This window comes from Hyalella azteca, unplaced genomic scaffold (genome assembly GCF_000764305.2).
Source record: "Hyalella azteca isolate HAZT.00-mixed unplaced genomic scaffold, Hazt_2.0.2 contig9625, whole genome shotgun sequence".
Taxonomy (NCBI): domain Eukaryota; kingdom Metazoa; phylum Arthropoda; class Malacostraca; order Amphipoda; family Hyalellidae; genus Hyalella; species Hyalella azteca.
In genome coordinates, this window is record NW_025939693.1 from 318658 (window position 1) to 341526 (window position 22869).

The window sequence follows — 22869 nt, forward strand, 5'->3', positions numbered from 1 at the left end:
CCCCATGCTCTTGCCTCATGCTCTTGCCCCATGCTCTTGCCCCATGCTCTTGCCCCATGCTCTTGCCCCATGCTCTTGCCCCATGCTCTTGCCCCATGCTCTTGCCCCATACTACCTGTCTCTTATACACATCTAGATGTGTATAAGAGACTGCTCTTGCCCCATGCTCTTGCCCCATGCTCTTGCCCCATGCTCTTGCCCCATGCTCTTGCCCCATACTACAGGTTGCGTCCCACGCTTTCTCAATAGCGTTCAGATACAAAGTGTTTGATGACATGAAAGCGACGCTGGTACATCGCTCGCTATCTCCTACGCATTGTAGTGCTCGTGTTTTCTTTTAATTTCTGCTCACGTAAATTTTTGCTCTGAATTCAACTAACCTGAAACATTTGGAATGTTAAAAGCTTGCTAATATTTGATACCTCATCAGTTCCTCATTTCATCTTGAGGTATGAAATGAGGTTCCATACCTCATTTCAATGTTGAGTAATTTACCTCAGCAAGCTTTCATTCATTTCAATATGGCCGACTTAGCCGAGAGGTCAGGGGCGGCTGCTCACAGTACTGCACCGCGCAAGTGCTCCATCATCTCACCACCATACGCCACAGTCGTGTGCCTCTCTGTCCTCTACGCCACAATCGTGGGCCTCTCTGTCCTTTACGCCACAATCGTGGGCCTCTCTGTCCTTTACGCCACAATCGTGCGCCTCTCTGTCCTCTACGCCACAAGCGAACACCTCTCTGTCCTCTACGCGTGTGCCTCTCTGTCCTCTACGCCACAATCGTGGGCCTCTCTGTCCTCTACGCTACAATCGTGGGCCTCTCTGTCCTTTACGCCACAATCGTGTGCCTCTCTGTCCTCTACGCCACAAGCGAACACCTCTCTGTCCTCTACGCGTGTGCCTCTCTGTCCTCTACGCCACAATCGTGGGCCTCTCTGTCCTCTACGCTACAATCGTGGGCCTCTCTGTCCTCTACGCCACAAGTAAACACCTCTCTGTCCTCTACGCGTGTGCCTCTCTGTCCTCTTCGCCACAATTGTGTGCCTCTCTGTCCTCTACGCCACAGTCGTGTGCCTCTCTGTCCTTTACCGACGGCTTTACGCCACAATCGTGCGCCTCTCTATCTTCTACGCCACAAGCGAACACCTCTCTGTCCTCTACGCGTGTGCCTCTCTGTCCTCTACGCCACAATCGTGTGCCTCTTGGTTCTCAACGCCATTATCATGTGCCTCTCGATTCTTTGCGCCACAATCATGCGCCTCTCTGTCCTCAACGCCATAATCGTGTGCCTCTTGATTCTTTACGCCGCGCATAATTGTTATCTTTACAATAATATCACAAGGCAAGCTCAATAACATGAGTCCAAGCGTTGTGTCCTCTTTATCATGCTTTGTCCACTTGCCGTCTTTCGGTTAATTCACAATTTTTCCTGTGCAGGTGATGATAAATGCATATGATGTTTATGATTGTTGATGATGTGATGAACATAGCTACTTCTGTGTATTTAGTGGAAACATCTCTGCAGCATGTGCTGCTCCTGAATTAAGTGTAAAGGATTATGTTGCTTTTGCCATGAGTTCTTTTGCATACGAGACCTTTAGTGAAGTAGCTTGAAAGACAAGGTACAGCGTAGCATGGGGGGAAGCTTAGGAAAAGGTGGCTTTTTGGACAGTCTGACGTCGCTGTCGTCGCCTCTCCACATCGTTATGCTGGGGCTGGACAGCGCTGGCAAGACCACGGCGCTCTACAGGCTCAAGTTTGACCAATACCTCAACACGGTGCCCACCATCGGCTTCAACTGCGAGAAGATCAAGGGCACCGCCGGCAAATGTAAAGGTAACTCATCCGTCATAAATCAGTTAAAATGTTTCTTTGTATCGTCTGTTTTGGAGGTTATTCATGTATTACGGTATAATAGATTTTCTGCGTTTTGATCATTTGTTTCCTATCATACCGTTGTTTAGTCAAATTCAACACCAAATCACTAAAGAAATCTTTAAACAATCCGTTTTTTAATTCAAATTTCCATGATCTCCTCAGCGAATAGCCTTAACTTGAAATCTTATGTTTATTTGTTTCCCATTGACGAATTATCTATCAATTTCAATATATATGTATATGGACTTCTTCACCGACTTCACCCTCTATACAAAATCCAAAACCCAATTACTCCGCCTGCTTTCATCATAGTTTTTCCCCCGAGTGATTGGCTGTAATTTATTATTCAAGGGTTTCCCTTCTATATCGGCAGCTTTTGTTACCAGACAAAGATACAGGTAGCAATGAAAAGCGGTTAAATATTTGACGCTGCACATTTACTCCTTTCAAAAAGTGACCACTTCGTCAGGTCGAAAATTTTCTGCATTAAATATGTTGAAATAATATGAAGTAGAGAAAAAGAGACGATTTATTAGTAACTGAGTGCTTGGACAACCAGCAACGCCTCTTGCGCTCAAGGCGGGCGGTCGGTATGCATGCTTGCGATCACAATTTACAGGAGCTCTCGCCAACGGATCGGGAACGCAAGCAAAATCACGGGAACTCTGCGCGTTTTCTTTCTCACAGACGGCGGCGAAGAAGGTGGAGGAAAGTCCCAGACGTTTGTCGTGTGACGCGCACGAATTCAAGCCCTGCATGACTCGGTCCCAACAATCCCGTGTAGCTGTGCACGCAACTACGCAGCTCCGCTGTCGTTGCTTGGAAGACGTTAAATATTTTTTACACGTGCACGCAACTACGCAGCTCCGCTTTCGTTGCATGGAAGACGTTAAATATTTTTTACACGTGCACGCAACTACGCAGCTCCGCTGTCGTTGCATGGAAGACGTTAAATATTTTTTACTTATTCCTTCACGAAATTCCATTCTAGTTTGAACGTGAACTTGAGGTATAGAAGGGCAAAGCGAATATTTGCTTTATCTTCTTATCTTGGATGGACAAACTAACTCCGATTACGAGCAAATTCCTTGGCCTGTGCCTTGTTATTCCATTTGCGCCCTTTCGTTGTCCACACGCATGCTTGTTGCTCTGTCATATGCTTTGCTCGTTACATGCTCATTGCTCAGTGACAAGCTGTACTCGCCTCTTGCTTCACGTACTCGCCTCATGCTTCGCACGCGGCTCACATCGCCCACCCACAGACACTGTACAGGCAGTAAGTCTTGATGGACTTGTAAGATAATGTAGCCGTAGGGACGTTCGTTAGGCAGCTTTGCGTGTTGTCTGAGCCTCGTTCAGTCACCTTATACTTGTACAAAAGCTTAGGCCTTTGTTGGTTATGGTGAATAATAATGCCTGGATGCCTGCGTCGCTGCATAATTCTTGTATTGATGCATGCATGCGTCCTTGCCTGGATGCCTGCTATGCTACTTAAAGGACTGTCTGGTTGCCTAAATGCAATGTCTTTATAACTTGTTCGCTGCCACAATACTTTTTTTTTGTTGTCTGTACGATGCCTAAACGCCTGATGCAATGCCGCTTCTGACGAATCCTGATTCAAGATGCCGGTTTATCTTTGAATGATCATCTTGATGCCAGAATAGTTGTCGGTTACTCGGCAATTAAAAGCAAATTGGAGTTGACAATCTGACACTCGAACGCTACACGCCACGCGTCCGCTACTCTTCTATAACGCTGTCGACGCTTCCAGAAAATCGCACGTGTGATGACTGACGTTAGGTTTTCAATCGATTGAATCTCAAATGTGAAGAGTGCTGCTTGGACTTGAATTGATCTAATCTCAAGTGCGATGAATGATGCTAGAACTGAATCCTAGTTTAGTTCATTCATCTGCTACCGGTACTATCTTTGAATATCTGCGGTATTTTATCTTGCATGTTAGTGACAATTTTTGCTCTCAACGTTTTGATCGTGTGTAATTTTATTGAAAAATTAGTCGAAGTCAGAAATTGTTGCAAGTTCCTAGGCGCCACCGAGCGGTTGACGATGCTGTGCATTCTTGCGATCGAATGTATTTCGTAACGAACAGGAAAATGTTTCTGCTCTTTAATTGTTCATTTCTTCACTTATAAAACGGATCTGCCACCTCACGCTTTTTTTTATACAAGTAAAATGATATTTATGAAGAAAGTATTGACGACATCGTGGAGCGAATATGCAAGGTTTTCTGGAGCATATTTGGGGTGAGATTTCGTCTTCCTGCAAATGCTGCGGCGCGCAGTAAATCCGGCGTTAACAGCGCCGGCGCTAAGCCGACATCGCGGCAGTAGTGACCTTTGCTTGCTGTTGTCGCCTTTAAATATCGAAGACTTTATTTCACTGTCCGTTACGGAGCACGCAAGTGCTTTCCTCTTCTGGAGTGTTTCTGGAGGTCTGACTCTGTGGGAAATTTTGCTCGAATCTCGAGTGATTACTGTGTTCACAAAGTAGCCTAATTAACCCACGAGTTCAGACTGATGATTTAGACTTTCATAATGTTTTTGAATGACTTCTCACGACGGCAGCGAGGCCGGCGTTGCTTACTTATCCTTCCACCCCGCCCGGGAGGGGCATTGGCTGCAGACGTAAATTTCAGGCATTGTCTGAGCGGATAATTGGCATCTCTTGTACGTTGGGTCCTGATTTGTGCGCTGCTGACGCTGGGTCCTAATCAGCACGCTCCTTCTCGTAGATTATTCTTATTGCTTACTCATCAGGCAAGCAGGCTGATGGCTAGTTTATAATGTCACTAATTAGACGTTCAGTAGACGAGCTGTGTCGTACATCTGAGCACACGGTTGGCGCGACGATCAATGCTCGTATATACATGCAACGATAAAAACCTTCGAACCCCTGTTCCTGTGCGCACTCACGACGAGATTGTTTCAGCGTGCATGTTAGTTGATTGTTTATTGTATAACAACACACGTGCGCGTCTGTTTTTGTTCTGTTCTACTGAAGTATAGGTTGGACACTGCATTTTCGGTCCATATCGTTACACTGGCTCACTGCTTAGAGACGCGAGTGGAGGCTGAGACATAGAATGCAATTGATTTACATATTACACTCGCGCTATTCATGTTCTGGCCCTTCATGGTCTCTCGTGTTGCAGTGTAGCTCGGCACCCTAGCGGCTCAAAACTGTTAGAATTCAGGGTTGCTGTCCAAGATAGCTATGCACGTCGTGGTTGCAAGCCATTAGAGCTAGTGGCTCGTTGCAGCTGTACGTTGAGGTTTTAGCCATTTTAGCTGCACCTCAAGCGAGGCTGTACCCGATTACACCTGCATGATTACACCCCCCAGCTGCATTAGTTAGGGAGGTTTCTGATCCTTTAGAGCTGCACGAAGGGGATTGCGGTCCTTTACAGGTGCACGTAGGGGGTTGTGGTCCTTTACAGGTGCACGTAGGGGGTTGAGGTCCTTCACAGCTGCGCTTTAGGAGTCGCGGGCCGTTACACCTGCGCGTCGGGGCTGCGGTCACGGCCTGTCTCGAGTGTCCGCCGCGTTCACGCTGCACGCGCACCGGACCGGTTACACCACTAACAACTGCGCTAGGCCTACGTGAACACGTATCTGTTCGTCTGTTTTATACCTGGCAGAGAAAGTTGGTTATTAAACCTTAAGTTAAATTGTATGTATTATCATTTCACTTTGCGAGGTGATGATTGGTTCTGAAGCGCACGTGTGCAATCAAATCTAATAAAAGAGTTCGGCTCCTTAGGCTCCATTTATCGAGGAATAATGTAGAAAAGGCACAATAACAATACGCGTTGTTTTTAATATTCAGTGCTTTGAATTTTTTTATGGCTTTGCTGTATGTTAAGACTTCAGTCCCACCCAATCTCATGCGACGAGCGATGCGCATACTGAGTTCAATTTCGATCAGCTGCTCGGGGTGAATCACATTCGTCTATTAGAATAGAATAGAAGTGTCGGCACTGAAGAAATAGGCCCATGGCCTAATGCCGATTCGTATACTTTTCGTGACTTGATTCACAAGGAATCTGGCCTTTGGAACCCGATCTTTCCATATCTGACGATTGATTGATCCTCCTTTGCGGTTTCATAAAAAGCCAACAGTAGATACAGAAATACATTATATAAAATGCTCATAGATGTGTGGAAATTCGTAGTGATTATTTCCTGTAGCCATAAAATAAAAAGTTCTGGCTGGGGCATGAGAGAAAAGCCTTGCAGGCGCTGGTGTCGAGCGGCGCTGCATCAGTGAAAGTCGCTGTCAGAGGCCCAGGCAGCTGCGACACAGGAGGCTGAACTAAGCATCTGCGTCGAACTATATATTTTGCTTTAGACGAGACGATACTAAAAAGTTTAACAATTAGCGATAAAAATCGAGGCAATTTGTAAATTTATGTGAAAATCCGGGTCGGCACCGATGCGAAACAAGACGTCCCAGACAAAACAGAAGATTGGCAATTTTGAGCAATTTAAGTCATTTAACGGGACATGAGCATTCATAAAAAGAAACTCCAGTTAATTATTGATGTGTAATTCCATCAACTAATTTGTCGATGTACTTTTTTAACTGTTCTCCTGTTTTATGTTCCCCTATTCATTTTCTGTGATCACCTATGCTTCGTGGTATCTTCCATTCTGATTGTCGATTTGACTTCGTCAAAACTCAAACAATTTCGTATATGAAAGGCTCGCTTAAAATATCAAATGAACTCCAATAATAGATGTAGGCGTGCCAACTCTCCAGAGACTGCTAGCTGGTACCTATATTTACTCTTGCCACTACTCGAATAAATGGAACTTCGTTCAGAGGGACTTAAATATTTTTGACAAATCTACTGGCGACTATACTGTCAATTTGTGTTGGCTTGATGTCAAATCTGCCCAACTACCTCTTAAAATAAACACCAAGGTTTTAACTCGTTAAAACCTAATCCGCTCGTTCAAAATGTCTTTTGTCTCATATCGTTAGTTGGCGTCTCGTTTAACTTGGCTCGTAACGTTCTATAATATCCGAGACAAGATTGCGTCCCGATTCATAAGTTTATTCCAGAACATGTCTCGTCTCATTGTCCCAGTTCATTTTAAATTAAGGATTCCAAGACGCGGACGTATAGGCTGTACATCTTCCAGGATCGCCGAGTGTGCGAAGAGCTTTGCAATTCACACAGCTCTTACTTGGCAATGCAGCCTGAGTTACGGTTGCGTAATTGTACTAGTGGTGCTGAGCGACTCCCATGTTACCGACTTTCAAAACGTGACTTCATTGTACGTTTTTTTGCGTTTAGGTAACGATTAATTCATGAGTTAGTTTCTGCGAGCCAATTGCCTGTTTACTCAATCTGCACTAGATTTAGACGTTTGTTAGTCTCATGATCTTGAAATATTTTAACGATATCAAGCTAATCTGACGACCTCAAATTACTCTGACAATCCTGAGTGAGCCTGTCGAGCTCGCGCTAATCTGGCAACCTAATCTGAAAGCTTCTTGGCGTCTGCCTATTCAATTAATTTCTCATTGTTATCTTCCAATTCTATGAACTCTTCTTTGTTGTCCGTACATTCTTTTCAGTCCTATTATCCTATATATGTTGTTTTCCTGTCACATGAACTCTTCATTATCATTGCTTCGTCTATTAATTTGTCACTGTCACTTTCCTCGTCATAATCTCAATCTACCTCATCAAAGACACGCCTTACTCACTTCATCAGGCACGAGCTTCTTGGTGTGGGACGTGGGTGGACAGGAGAAGCTTCGTCCTCTGTGGCGCTCCTACACTCGTGCCACCGACGGCATCGTCTTCGTCGTCGACTCTGCTGACGTAGAGCGCTTTGACGAGGCCAAGATGGAGCTGGCTAGGACTATGAGGACGCCCGAACACACGTCGGTTCCCGTGCTCGTGCTCGCCAACAAACAGGACCTGCCCGGCGCCAAAGACGTCGCATACGTGAGTCGTGCTCTAGTTCTGTTCTATTATTCATACGAGTGTTTTTCTCGTTGATGTACAGGGGGTGCACAAAAAAGTGAAACACATTAAAAATCCCAAAAAATTTAATTTAATTATAGTGTAGGTCCACCTTTATCGGCAATTGCAGCCTCAATTCCGAGCGGTATTGATTCATACAAATTATGAATTATTTCCAAAAGAGTTTCTTCAATTGAACTCACTTTAACCCTCTTTCAGTTTAACCCAAGTTTAAACTTCGTTCGGCCTGTCTTAACTCTCTCTAAAAGTACACTCAATCAGAAGCCGGAAATAAGGTAAACGATATGTCAGAGAAAATCAAAAATTTTCACTGAAAGAGCGAAAATTCTGGAGTTTTTTTACGCCACTCTAAACGCTTTTAAGCATTTATATTTGTGACCAGAGTTGTTCTGATTGCAGCTCTTCCTTAAAATCTAGATTTGTGCAGCTCCCGACGAACAGTTTCCACGAAAACTGGGTTCTGTACAATCGGTAAGTGTCGACTGAGGTTTGTTGTCATTTTTAGAGCCGTGATTTTAAATTTTCTCTCATAATTTTATTTAGTGATCGACGGATTCCCTCTGACAACTTTGACTTTCGGCCTGACCTCTGCGTTGCTGAGGACGTTTTTTTTCCTTCTCTTTCTAAAACAGTTATCACTTTTGAGACAGTTCCTCCTGAAACCTAAAGCATTAAGGTAATTTTTATTACACTAGCACCAGCTATACGAGCACCAAGAATTTACCCTCTGTGAAAGTCAGAGGTGCATAAAATATTTCGTAAAATATCTGTAAAAGCATAAAATATTAATTAACTGCAATAATATATTAGCAATAAAACGATAAAGATTAAAATGTGTCAAGTTGAAATTTAATAAAACGTGTCCAAAAATTATGATTTTAAAATGTTGGGTGTTCCTCTTATTTTGTCAAATCCCTGTATAACTCGTTAGCTCCAGGTTATGTTCATAAGTTAAAACCCTCCATTAGGTGCAGTTATTTGCTTTCTATTCATATCAACGTTACATTAAAATGTTAAATGTTTTCTTCTGTACCGATCGTATTTCACTGCCGATCATCTCTATGCTATTCCTACGTGCCCTGACGATGCAAAGCACGGTCTCTGTGATGCAGGTCGAGAAGGCCTTGGGACTGACGGACCGAGGCGCCGTGGCTCAGTGTCACGTACAGCCAGCCTGCGCCATCATCGGCGAAGGTTTGGAGGAAGGACTTGACATTCTCTATGAAATGATCTGCAAAAAGAAGAAAATATCGAAGTTAGGAGGAAGAATAAAGAAAAAGTAATAGGTAAAAGAAATATATTGAATTAGTGAATCCTAGATTCTCGTGATGATGAAATCAGCTGTCAAGATGGCACTCGTGAGGAGTACAGCTGCCGGACGAATAGGACTCGCAAGATTGTGTCAGTGATGTTGCAATCAACAATCGAGATTTTTTCGAGCCAGAAGAACAATAACGCAATACCAGCTCATCGCAGTTTGATTCGTTGGTTGTGACGTGTATCTATCGAATCTGACGATCAGACTAAATAATTGGACCTTAGCTTCTTGTAAACGCATTTGTTATTTATCTATTTCCAATGGAAGTCGTTCGCGAAGTGTCTGGACCTCACTATTTATCTTAAGAATGTATGTAACTAGTTGACTTGGTGTGTCGCGCTGCTACTCTCTTCTTTACCTTCGACGGAAGATTAGGGTAAAATTTTTGCATGAACCTACGTCGTGACGCTGCATATCAGTTGTAATCGGTTACTTAATTAGGAGCAGCGAGGAAGATCGCACCTTTAATTAAGATCAAATTATTTCTTGTTCGCGTTCTTTAATTGGATTTAGTTTTATTAATTCTTTCCCTTTCTATTCGCAGTCGATTGTATGAAAAGGCAGTTCAAGTGCGTTTCACACATTGTGAGCTAAATAACGTTATATATTATAACGACCGTAGCTGTTGTATTGCATCATGAACAAGCGCAATCAGTGTCGACTCTGTAACCTTTCCTGCATCTGCGTGACGGCCATCCCGCCCCAAATAGGCCGTATAGGGAGGGTTTATATGAACCCTGATCACAATGTGCATGTAGTTTGTGTTGCGTGTAACGAGGACAACGCCTTTATTAGCTTCCAGTGTTGCCACAGTACAGCGGCATCGCTGCTAATTGTGAGCTCAGTTCATTTGGGCGACCGCGCTCGAGTCATGAATTCCCGTCGACTTCGGCCCCAGGCCAGCATTTGGCCTGAGCTGCTCATGCAAATTTGGCACCGTCGGGTGTCAGTCACGAGGCTGCTCATTCATAGCCTAATATTCCCCGGAGAATTTTTGACTTCGTAATTTTGGCAGATTTAACTTGATTCTCGCTGGGAGCGGTATTGCTCGTCGCCCTTGGAGAGGCGTCGCTTGTTAGCAAACGAGGCAAACACGCGTGCGATGCGTGTTCGTTGAGATTTTATCTTCATGTACTATAATTTTTTGTACATTTTACGTACAAACTTTTACGCTTAGGTCCTCTATTTGATTTCCGTTGGAAGAAGAGTGATAAAATTGCCTTTTATATATCACCTTCGGTCCTTGATGCAAATGTGCTGAAGTTATCTGGTGTTCAATAAAATTTGGATGCCCTAAGAACGCCATCCTGAGGGATATATTTTAAAACTAAAAAATAATGCATCAGCATTAAACTAATTTATTAATTGTTCATATTCTGTAGAATGACTTCAGTAAATTTGTAGGTCAGTACAGTGATCGATTGCATTCGTTCCCTGCAAGCATTTTAAATCGTAGCGCCGGCCAGAAAAATCCCGGCAAGCTCGAATTATCTCGCAAACGCTAATGCATGACATTCGTTTGCGCGGCTTAGAATATCATATTACGTATCTAACGGAGAATTTAATTGTATTCCTGCATTTAACACCTGCACTGCCTGCTGTCTCGCTCTGCAGGCTAGTTAAAGAAGAACACTCAACAGGAGCGAGTCTTTGATATTTTCTGGGGCAACATTTCCTTTGTTTCATGGAGCTGCCGTGACTCGGCCAATTGTTTCGGCGAGGCTGTAATCTCGGCCAGCGCTTCCTACGGCAAACTCCACTGCGTCATCGTTACTATTCTTCAATTTATTCGCAAATGGCAAAAGACTGTGGAAAGTTGAGAATTCATCGCCCAACTTTCCGTTTGCTCTCTTGTGGAGCTTGAAGGCGTTTTATCTCAGTGATGTTTTTCAGTGCCCGAAAGCAGCATTGAGGCCGTCAAAATCAACTAAGGATTAAGCTGCCCGAGGGCAAATGTTTTCTTCGATGGCACCCGTTCCAAAAGGGGAGGTAACCGCTCCGTCATTGTGTAGAGCATTTCTGAAATAATTTTAATAATTTCTCCGTATAAGAATTATTCTTTATTTTCTTGAAGTATTGTAGTTCTGCTGATAATATTGGACCATATTTTTCACACTTGTCTGTACAATTATTCTCATTTTTGGACTCATTTCAAGTACAAAACAGTTGAAAAATCCGATTCATTGATAGTAAGATGTTAATTTTATTTTAGCGTAGAATGTATACATTAGTAAAAGCCTCGTGTTGTGTTTGTGTACTTTTAGGTTTTGTTACGGCAGTTGTGACGCCAGCGACCTGGACAATACTCAGTGTGTAGGCATTAGGGCTCAAATGTCTGCATGTAGATATTCAATCGTCATATCATTGTAAGTTTAGTGCTGTAGTTTCGGTTATTGCTTTATATTTATATGTAAATAGTTTATTGTTGATATACTCAATAAACCCGTTAGACCTTTGTTGAAAGTGTTTTCTTTGTGGTTTTGAATTGCATTAGCGTCAGCTCGGCAGCGTGATATGTACGATCGCTTATTTCATGCCTACGCAGCTAGATGCAGGATGTCAATCTGCTTGTCAATCAATTAGGTCCTATGTTAATTAAGAACTGTCTGCCCAAAAATATTGACTCGTCGAGTATTCAATTCCCTGGAATGATTAATATTCTAGTCATCTATAACTATTTGTGAATGCTTGTGTGTTTGAAGCATGGCGTCATAAAAACTCGTACAAATGGGGGGTTTGGGCACGTATCCTTGATACTTATCGTACTGAGACATTAAGGTGACCTTAATAAATCATTCGTAGTTTAAGAATAGGAATTAGGGCATTAAAAAATATGAAAAAAGCATTGAATCAAAAATTGAAATTAGATTTTTAAATTGGTTGAGATTACGGAGATGACCGGATTCGGTATTGTTATACTATCTCTTATAATATAAAAAGCTGTGCGGATTCACCTCCTTGTAAGCCACTGGAGTCAAGACGCGACTCCAACTCCAAGTTTCCAGTGCGCCGAACCGTTAGTCCGGCGTCACGGGTGTCAGAACCGGTTTTTATCTCGTGTCAGGCACGCAGTCGTCCGACTCCTAACTTGGACTTATGCTTACACCTGCACGTAAGAGATTTCTAACAGTTGTCCGACACACTAAGTTTCTGCGTATGTAATTTTTATCACGTTTTTCAAATTGTGAAATTGTGCGCTCGATTTCGTTTAACTTAAATTTTAGTGATTTAATTGACTTGGAAACAATGTCATCTGCTACGATCAGGAAGTAAGGCAGAGAGTGTGCGCCGTGTGCCGCTGTTGACGACATCATGTGCTCCAAATTGATTTCAATAAAGACTCGCTAGAACTTCTCTTGCAACATCATATATAATCTGATAGATCACGTGTTTCTCGGAGCCCTTCACTTCTACGAGCAGACCCGGAGCGGGGTTTAGTTCTTCTGAAGCAGCGCCTTTATCCGTCTAGCCGAGATGGGCTCATCTAACGGCGGGGTCGTGAATCGTGATACTCTTAATTTATTTACCGAATCGCAAAGGCAACAGCCAATTTATCCGTTTAGGCTCTTAATTAGGTTGAACAATCACAGAAAGGAAACGTAAAATTTAATTCTCTATAGCTTTTCCATAATAAATGAATTATTCAATTAAATTGTCCGTGTTAATTCAATTTATCTCATACTACAATTGCAGAGTGTCCTAGGGCTGCAACAGGGTCGAGACTAATGTTTGTTCATGTGAGTAAAATCTTAATAAGAACATCAAAATTTAACATGTTGAACATTTGTGTTCGTAATCACAACAAAATTATAATGAATGAAAATCAGCGTCAGGAACTAATCAGCCATGGCGACTGTAACTTGATTGATCTTGACGGTATTGTTGGGAGAAGAAAAGTTTTCGTCTCCCTTGTCTGGGTCACGTTGCCATCACAAACTTTTCAAGCCTAGCAGTGTAATTACAACGCTGCTTGAATTTTTTCTGCCTGGACGGGTCACGCAGTCGCCTTTTTTTCTCTCGGCGAGTTGAAAAAGATCTTTGTTCCGTGACGGCGCCCAACTGAGCCAAGAGCAAACCTTATTGCGTTGTACTTGCAGCTTGAAGCCTCAGGTATAACTATGTTGCACCCAATATTTTCTCCATTAATGCAGTGATAAAGTAGTTTATAATATGTGAACTCTTAAAAGCGAGCTGTACACTAGAAAGTTTTATCGTGAATGACTTGTCGAGGAGAGTACGCTATGAGGTCGATCCAATAAGAATGCCGGAGACACTTGCGTTTTGCCTTCCTACAAGACAAACGCTTTTTGGATGCCGTCGCTGGGTAGTCGTCCTCAGGTTACCTAGTCAGTGATGGCTCAAGGCTGCAGCATGGAAACTCATCGAAAGAATCCTGCAGCCTTGAACACCGCGCTCAACTCTCCGTAAGATATCCTTCAGGTACCATTCATCTTTCTCATTGCCAGAGGTTTGATCAGAGTTTCAAGCGAGTCTTGGAGATAAGTTTTGACCTACGGTGCTACTCGGTGTCTAAACTATTATGAGTGAGTAAAACTGATTCTTAATTCATGACTAATTATTTTATTCAATCACATTGTTAATAATGATGACTCATGCTTAGTAACACTTAGCACAGAGCTGGCAATGTTGCATTCGCTAGTAAGTAAATCAGCACTGCATTGCACAAAGATATTATCATTGTGGAATTATTATTTAGATTAGGTGGTATCAGTGGTGGGCACAGTTCCGCTAATCCGCTAACCGCTAATTAGCGAAGCTAAATTTTTCCTTATCGGATTAGCTGTTCAGCTAACTTTGAAAACCTTCAGCGGACCAATTAGCTTCCGCTAAATTTAGTTCCGCTAACTGGAAGTCCGCTAAAAATGTTTAAAAATCTCTGATTTAATGCTAAGTATAGTAAGCCATGTGCCACGCCCACACCTATACTGCAGTCCTCTGATGGACGCAATGCTGGCAGGCATCACGAAAAGGTTTGGGCCCCTCCTAGAAGACAAGGAGTGCCAGCTGGCAGCGGCCTTCCACCCTAAGTTTCGCTTACGAGCACCGTGTACTATCATTGGTATTATACGAGCACCGTGTACCATCATTAGGGATGATAGGAGCACCGTGTACCATCATTAGGTATTATACGAGCACCGTGTACCATCATTAGAATTATACGAGCACCGTGCACTATCATTAGGGATTATACGAGCACCGTGTGCTATCATTAGGGATTATACGAGCACCGTGTACTATCATTAGGGATTATACGAGCACCGTGTCCCTTCATTAAGTATTATACGAGCACCGTGTACTATCATTAGGATTTATACGAGCACCGCAAGAAGTTTTCCAGGCGAGTCATATATATATAATATACTGCAGGACTCGACTCAAGGCTCGTTCATCTCGTGCCGCATTTTAATTAGTTTTTTTTTTGTCTCGGGAGCTTCTTGAATGAAATTTCTAGTCCTAAACTTACATTTTTCTTTGTCTGTAGCAGCTTGACGTGAGCATAGCCTCCGATGACATCGAACATAACATTTCTTTTCTTGCAACATGATTTGATTTTACTACGATGTCCAGCTGTTTTTTTATGTCCAGCTGTTGTCCTGCATCGCAACAAGTCCAGCTGCTGTCCTGCATCAGGTCATCCATGATCACGTAGGAGAGAAATTACGAAAATTCTGCTAACTATTTATGTCACAAAATTCCATTCGGTCAGAATGCTCGAATCGTCGAACAATACAATTAACTGCACAACATTATTTCCACAGGTTCCTGTTCCTATACAAGTGTCTTGCAGCAACAATATTTACAAAAAAATGGTCAACAATAGCAGGAAATCAACAATAACAAAATTTAAGAGCACCAGTATTGCAGTATATCGACCGTGAGGAACGACATAAACGGGGAGAAATATCATCTTCATCTTGTCAAAAAGAACAACCACTTCCGATCCTAACTATTAAAATCTTCATGTACCAACATCTGTTCAATAAAATCTACGAGACTTGTTGAACTGGCCCAGGGTAAAACATATCTGCTAGAAACAGCAGACTTAGAACTGAACTCCCTGGAGAGGATGTCGCAACTTTAATTGTTTTACGCCTGCTTGCGTGGAACTCACGAGCCCTAATGATCTTCATTTGCTTCAGACTGCTGATCTAATCAGTTTAAGCGTCGTCAGTCAAGTGCAGAAGGCCCGACATACCAACTCCAAATTCTGAGCTATGATAATGAAGTGAATAATGCCTGCCAAATTTTTGGATCCTTTCTTCGCTGTACGAATAGAATTTCCTTATCTTATCGAATAGGGCCTTATCGTTGACGAAAATAGATAGCTAGCGTGGAATTTACATCAAATTGGATACGGCAAAGTCTGAAAAAATCAATTGTTTCACACTTACTACCGTATCCCGAACTCATGGAACGCACAAAAGTTGGTTGTATTTTCAATAATTGGGATAACAATGTTTCTTGCTAATTACATGAATGACTTTGTTCCGTGTAGAAGATTAACTAGGTATGCAGCACGAAATGTGCATTCATGCTACTAAAAATCAAGCATGATAAATTCTAGTTGCAAAAAAAAAACGAAACACAACAGCTACATAAATCAATATAAGAACTATCATTTTCCACTGAACATTGTGCCCACGTGTTTTTCCACTTTCATATAATAATTAGGAAACTTCATCACTAATTACAACCACAAGAGGATAATGGCTAAGCATTTTCTATACAAAGCTGGAAGAACTACTCAACCCAAAAAGGCTTCACGTTTTTTTCTGAACAATTAATTGCGAGATGTTCATGAATTTTATGCAGAGAAAACGCCAACGAATGAAAATTGATATTCATAGACAATAATCTTTCTTAATATATCTGCCTCGCAGACTGTTCCAACAATTAAAGGCTTTGGCAATAAAAATCATCATCAGATCTTGTTAATCAAGATCCAGTTTGAGGAGCTCGGCAGCGCTGACGTCGAGCACCCGGGACTTCCGCATGGACTTCAAAGCCTGGCGGAGAAGAGAACTGTAAGGGTACGGCCAACAGAGGGACATCACACTGGTCGGTCAACACCCGTCATCCAAGCAGCACAAACAACACCACCCGTTATCCAAACAGCACAAACAACACCACCCGTCATCCAAGCAGCACAAACGACACCACCCATCTAGACGCCAGAACTCACCATCTGAGCATCACAGACGCCACAACTCACCATCTGAGCATCACAGACGCCACAACTCACCATCTGAGCATCACAGACGTCACAACTCACCATCTCAAAGTCATGCATGGTGACGGGCCGTAATTCGGTAACATGAGCATTATCTGAGGTTGCATTTACATCCAGGCTCTCATTGGCAGCGTAGAACTCAGAGTCGCTCTCTGGGTCAGACCTGAGTGATAAAGGACATCATACAAGGCCTTCTTGTGTAGCTTCTATAATAAAATGTCATATGGTTGCTTGAGAGCTAGTACACTTGTTCGTAGCCTCCAACTTGGTTAACCAAGTAATCCAACTTGGTTATGACGTCTCAAATAAACATGTACCATTGCTATATACCAAGTTCTTTCACTTAAAAATAGAGCGAACATCTTACATGAATTCCCTAAGACGATAAACAGAAGCGTTCCTGCAGAGCTCCCGTAGGTCAGAGCCAGAGAAGCTCTCCGTCTTGGTGGCAACAACGTGGAGGTCAACGCAGGGCGCCATGGCTTCAGAGCGCATCACGAGCTTCAAGATGTCTTCGCGCTGCTCCAGCCCCTGCACCAGTCAATGTATATTGGTGAGACGCACGCTCGTTGGATACATACTTTCCTTGCTGCTTCAAAAACAGTATTACAAATATACGTGTAAATAAAGATGGATACAGTCCCAAGCTTTAGAAATGCAACATTGACACTCGCATTATCACTATTGTTCAACATCATAACACAGATTTTGCATATTAAGCATTAATCATATTAATAGTATGTATGCATCGCATAGAAAATTTGCCCTTCGAATTCATAAATGAAATTAAGCATAATAGACACTTTTCCAGGGCAAGACGACCTAGGTCCGCGCTGGGACCTAGGTTTTGTACTTGCTGCATGTTGGAACTAACAGGCAGAGTGACATAGAAGGCGGCAGGCAGCCTCCTCAGTATGGCTCTGTCCACATCACGAGGTCTGTTGGTGGCAGCCATGACGATAACGATGGCGTCATGGTCGGTGTTGAGGCCGTCCCATTGTTGAAGGAACTGAGCCTTCATCATTGCGGTGGCCTCATGGTCACCCGTAGCGCGGACACGCAGAAACGAGTCTGTCATATTCAAAGTGCAAAACTCGACAACTTGCAACATCCAAAAGACAAGATGAAAAACCAGTTGATGACGCTCAAGGCATGGGTGAAAAGCTCTTTAGAAAAATCAAACCATACAGGTATACAAATATAACTTGACATAGAATTTACCTTTCCACACATTGATAAATAAACGAAATATATACAAATTAAAAGTGGAAAATAATTATATTCAACATATTAGGCTGAAATAAGCTACATAACATCACATCATTGAGTTGCAAGCAAAGTCGGAGATGCTTTCCTGCAAGATTAAATAGCTTTTTATGATTCTAGAGGAGACCAGCAGTAATTCAGAAAGTTTATGAAACTAACATTCTTCCAGATGACAGAAGAGAACAAATAGTAGGAAGAATAAATATTTATACAGCAATGACATTTCACCCTTGATTTACTAACCTACTTCATCAATGAAGATGATACAAGGTTGAATTTTAGTTGCAAGTGTGAAGACTGCAGAGGCAAGTTTAGGAGACTCCCCATACCACTTGTCAGTGAGGGATGACACATCCAAGTTGATGAAGCGACAACCCGCTTCTCGAGCCACGGCCTTAGCCAGCAATGTCTTACCACAGCCAGGAGGTCCATGAAGCAACACTCCTGAAACAATAATTTTATTAGCATAAGACTTAAGTAGGTGTGCAAGTGCTGGAACATTGTTTTGCTGATAACATTGGTACATCTTGTACATTGCACGATATCTCTCTCATAATCAACTCACATAAAATTCATGACAAATAAATGGCTTTAGGGCAAAGAATAAAACTTGATTGGACTAACCCTTAGGAGGCTTGATAAGGCGACTGGAATGCCTGCTACTCATCTGAACAGGCAAGATGACAGTTTGGCGCAGCTCTCTGATGAGGCTCTGCAGTCCCGCCACATCCTGCCATCCAACATCTAAGCTCTGCCCCAGTACCAGCTGGCTGGCTATGATGTGCTCATACTCATTTAACTGCAATCAAATGTCAAAACATTACTAATTACTCATAAATTTGATGAGTAAACCAGAGTACTCAGATTTTTGACATAGTAACTAATGCTAGTAAAGAAAATACATTACCAAAATATAAATTTATAATCTTGACTGATTTTTCATTTCCAAATAAAAATTCAAGCTTTATTTACCATAGTAAAAAACAAAATAAATACTCAAATATACCTATGTATCTAAAAACTGTTTTGAGTTAGTGGTGGAAGTAGTACCTATATTTGGTTGAGGAAATGACAAACTTACAACAATTTCTTAGATTTCAATGATTATTTTATGAAAATAAATTCTCCAGACCAGTCACTTAATTACAAACTGATCTACTCAAGTTTACCTTCTTTGACTTGGGAGAGGAGAAAATACAAACAGAATGAACATCAGTTACTACCAAATGCCTTCCTCAATGGCAGCATTATTTCATTACTAATTACCTTGGTGTCCTTACTAACTCCCAGTTTCTTGAGAAGTTCTTGAGCCTGCAAATATATTACAATTTAAACATGACTATAATGAACTTATGAATAAACTTATGAATAAACATCAAGAAACATTTTGGTACATTAAATGTTAATAAATTAAATTTATCAAACATTATAGTAAAAATAATGTCAATGTATGATATTCAACATCATGAATGCACTCTGAAGAAGAACACATATTTATTCAGTCTCATACATAGGTACTACTCACTTTTTTGGAGCTCTGCTGCTTTTGTTTAGATGTGGGGTCTAATAAAGAACTCATCAACTTGATTGTGTAGTAGGAGAAAGCAGCAGCCACTGACAAGCGAGCAAGAAAAAGAAAAGCTTCTTTGCGGGATATTTCCATTTTAAAGCTTGTGATGAGTACGTATTACAGTAAAATTTAAATTAACCTGTAAACTCCAATAAATGATTAGTTCTAGAAAATGTTTGAGCTTAAACCAGCTGACAATCAGGGGTCAAAACAAGGAAGATTCTACTCAATATTTAACCACAGCATCATTTGGAGAAAAACTGGTTCATAGCAAATTTCCACCTGCACTGGGTTAGATTTACTCTCACAGGAAGATGCAGGTTTTTGGGGAATTTTCCTTTGCAAAATGATCTTTTTGCATCCAATGGATGGCTTAATCAACACAGGGTGATCTCAATTTGATCAATTGACACAGACATTTGCACAGAGCAAAAGGGCACAATAACAACCATTTAGCATATACATTTCAACTGCAATGCTGGCAATCATTATAATGTGTGCATGTATAGCTGCTTGTTAAAAATACAATCACCCTGCCAGCATCAGCCAGCATTTAAAAATATATCTCTATCTCAGTGTCCATTTTATCTCAGCAACAGATCAGAAGCATTACAGTGGCTTGGTTGAGTGAGATCCACAAGCAGTGAAAATTCTACAGCGCTAAAAATCTTTGACAGGCCCATTGGCCTAATCTTTGAAGCTATCACTACTAACGTCAAATGGGGTAAAAAGGAACGGTTTTGAGCATTTTTTGTTAATAACTTCTTACCATGAAACATTTCAGAAACAAGTTTAGGCTCATTTTATAGGTAGCTCTTTGTGAGGTCTATCAAATGGCATCTTCAAAAAATTCCATATGCTATTCGTAAGGTGCCAGACGCAAAATAAAACCATCCCGATTTACTCCTGGGAACTGGGTAATCTGGGACACTTGCAATAAAAGTTAATTTTAAAACGTTTGAAGCATGCAGAGTGTACTCATTCATTACTAACAGTATTCTGAAGTCCTCCTCTTTCATTGTAGATGATGTAGATGTAAAATAAATGACATTTTTTGTGATTTTTACTTGTTTTTCCTTAGTTGATATGATATTACCATATTCATTAATTACCGTATTATTAATCAGATCCATGGACATGCCATTGTATCCATGGACATGCCATTGAGCATTGACAATGACCTTGTCTACTGCAAGCTTCATATCAGCAGCAATGTAGCATTTCTTCTGTATCTGTAAGCTTACAGGATGGTTTGTAATTCCGCACAATTTTAATTGAGTCAAGTGATTTCACTATAACAAAAAAGATTGTGAAAACATACCTGAAACAGAAAATAATGTTTTAGTGACAACCATCATATGTTTTGGAGAAATAAATCACAGTTTAGGTCAATTAATTTTCATTCTATGATGCCAGGTGCACAATTCTATACATTGCATTCTATGTACAATTTTGTGACAACCGATGATGCACTAATTTTTCAATAAGTGAATTTTTTTCACTGAGCGAGGAAAATGTAGAAAAATTCTTTGTTGTTAATCAATTTCTTTGTTAGCTGTATCCTTTGCTAACTGAGGTTCTGCTGTAAATGCATTTTTAAGGGTGTCCCTAATTACCCCAGGGGGTTTCCCTTTTTACCCTGTTGCGTGAAAATAGCTGCCATTTTTTGGAATGAGATAGGCAAATTCCGTCAACTATGTTTTTTCAAGCCGACACTTGGGTGCAACTTTTATGTAAGTAAATTTTTTTAATACGGCAAATATTTTTTTGCTCCAGACCTTAGCAGAGGTACTTTTCCAAAATTGCACTTTTCACACTTTCTTTCAGCAAATTTTTAGAGATAGTAAATGTTTAATTTCTTGACTACCTTTATACATAATAGATGGTAAAAATGTTGAAGTTTATGCCACTATTTTTAGTTTTGCAATATTTTGATTAGTTTAGCTGCTACAACATTTCTACAAAATGTGGGTCGCGCATCCTGATTTACCCCTCCCACCCGTCCCTTTTTACCCCATTTGACGCCTGACGGTATTGTTATTATTATTATTAATAAAATATTTGTATGGTCACTCAGGCATGGAATATATCTATACTTTCTGACCTGCATCTAAAGCTTTTCCTTCTCCTGCCACATTGGAGCAATTAGATTCCTGGTAGATGAATCATTTCACAGCTAATTGATAACTAAATTGCACAATTGAGCTATATGATTCTAAAAAAATTTCTATACCTTGACATTTATAAATGTACTGTCAAGTGAAGTAACAAGGGACAGGCAGGGTAAATTGAGACAGTCCTCCGCCACAGCATTAAAATGTTATAGCAGCAAAACAAACTGAAATATTGCAAAACTAAAAATAGTGGTGCAAACTTCAGCATTTTTCCTCTCTATGTAGCATAAAGGAAGTTTATAAATCATACATTTACTAAAAATTACCTGAAAAAAAATGTTAAAAAGTGATATTTTTTAAATGTCCTTGAATGTAGTAAAAATATAAGTTGTATTAAAAAATTTTGCATATAAAAAAAAGTTGCAGACAGATGTCAGCTTGAAAACTTCATTGATGGAATTTTTGCACCTTAATCCAAAACTAAATGGCAGACATTCCTGCATGGGGGTGTAATAAGGGACATCTCCCCAGGACCCAGGTTAATATAGGACACCCCTAAAAACACATTTAAACATACCCCTAAAAACACAAAAAAAGTTGAACTTTATGCCACTATTTTTAGTTTTGTAACATTTTGATGAATTTTGCTGCTACAACATTTCTACAAAATGTGGGTCAACTGTCCCTATCTACCCAGTGGTCCACCTGTTCCTTATTATGCCATTTGACAGTACCCCATGGCCCATTCCCAACTTCCAATCCCAGTGGTACTTTATGATGCTTTTATTTTGCATCTGGCACTTTACAAATAGCAAATAAAATTTTTTCAGAGATGCCATACAATAGCCCTCACAAAGACCTTTAAAATGAGCCCAAACTTGTTTGTGAAATGTTTCTTGGAAGTAACTAAGAACAAAGAAGTTATTAAGGGGAGCATCTAGGGTAAAATTAATCTCGGCTATTTACAGACGGATCACTCTGAAACTTGGTACACATATGTAAAACAGAAATTTAAGACTTTTTTCTTCTTGTGAATTTTTCGAGAAAATGAAAGAAAACGTGAAAATCTTAGAAAGTGGCCAAAAAAGGAGATACCTACCATAGAAATCTATCAGTCCTCCTAGGAATTTCAAAATTCAAGGTAGAACATCAAGACACATATCATTTGATGCGCAAAGACCATATCTATAAACGCTGTATGTGTTTTTGGTAATGATCATTTTTGTGGGTGTGGGGGCATTTTTTATAAATTTTCTGAAAATTTTTCAATTTTACCTGTCCACACCCACCTTTTTGCGGAATAAAATCCAAAGTATAATGAAATTAGAAAAATGCCCACAGCCACTTGTAGGTAGATCTTTTTTTTTTGCACATTGAATGGTATATGTCTCATTGTTGTAGCTTAAAAACTCTATGAGGAGATAGGATAGGTTTGCTGTGAGAGGTTTTC

The 22869-nt window shown here is 41.0% G+C and overlaps 2 protein-coding genes across 2 annotated transcripts; one reads left to right on the top strand and one right to left on the bottom strand.

The window, feature by feature from the left end:
• Nucleotides 1-1442: 1442 nt before the first annotated feature.
• On the top strand, nucleotides 1443-11673 carry LOC108681485 (ADP-ribosylation factor-like protein 4C). The gene is made up of 3 exons (XM_018170519.2): nucleotides 1443-1838; nucleotides 7625-7860; nucleotides 9012-11673. Exons 1-3 carry the CDS (start codon nucleotides 1637-1639, stop codon nucleotides 9180-9182), a joined length of 609 nt encoding a protein of 202 aa, XP_018026008.1. The 5' UTR covers nucleotides 1443-1636; the 3' UTR covers nucleotides 9183-11673.
• A 3232-nt stretch (nucleotides 11674-14905) lies between these two features.
• Nucleotides 14906-20024, bottom strand: LOC108681481 (outer mitochondrial transmembrane helix translocase). Its single transcript, XM_018170516.2, has 8 exons — nucleotides 19261-20024; nucleotides 19002-19046; nucleotides 18360-18534; nucleotides 17979-18179; nucleotides 17344-17540; nucleotides 16837-17000; nucleotides 16512-16632; nucleotides 14906-16245 (listed from the first exon to the last, which is right to left on the bottom strand). Exons 1-8 carry the CDS (start codon nucleotides 19396-19398, stop codon nucleotides 16171-16173), a joined length of 1116 nt encoding a protein of 371 aa, XP_018026005.1. The 5' UTR covers nucleotides 19399-20024; the 3' UTR covers nucleotides 14906-16170.
• Between the last annotated feature and the right edge of the window lie 2845 nt (nucleotides 20025-22869).

Coding starts and splice junctions, on each gene's coding strand:
- LOC108681481 (XM_018170516.2), bottom strand. CDS start 19,398: ATGGAAATATCCCGCAAAGAAGCTTTTCTTTTTCTTGCTCGCTTGTCA. Junction 18,180..18,359: donor CCTTATCAAGCCTCCTAAGG/GTTAGTCCAATC, acceptor TTATTGTTTCAG/GAGTGTTGCTTCATGGACCT. Junction 16,633..16,836: donor TATCGTCTTAGGGAATTCAT/GTAAGATGTTCG, acceptor TTTATCACTCAG/GTCTGACCCAGAGAGCGACT.
- LOC108681485 (XM_018170519.2), top strand. CDS start 1,637: ATGGGGGGAAGCTTAGGAAAAGGTGGCTTTTTGGACAGTCTGACGTCG. Junction 1,839..7,624: donor CACCGCCGGCAAATGTAAAG/GTAACTCATCCG, acceptor TCACTTCATCAG/GCACGAGCTTCTTGGTGTGG. Junction 7,861..9,011: donor GCGCCAAAGACGTCGCATAC/GTGAGTCGTGCT, acceptor TCTGTGATGCAG/GTCGAGAAGGCCTTGGGACT.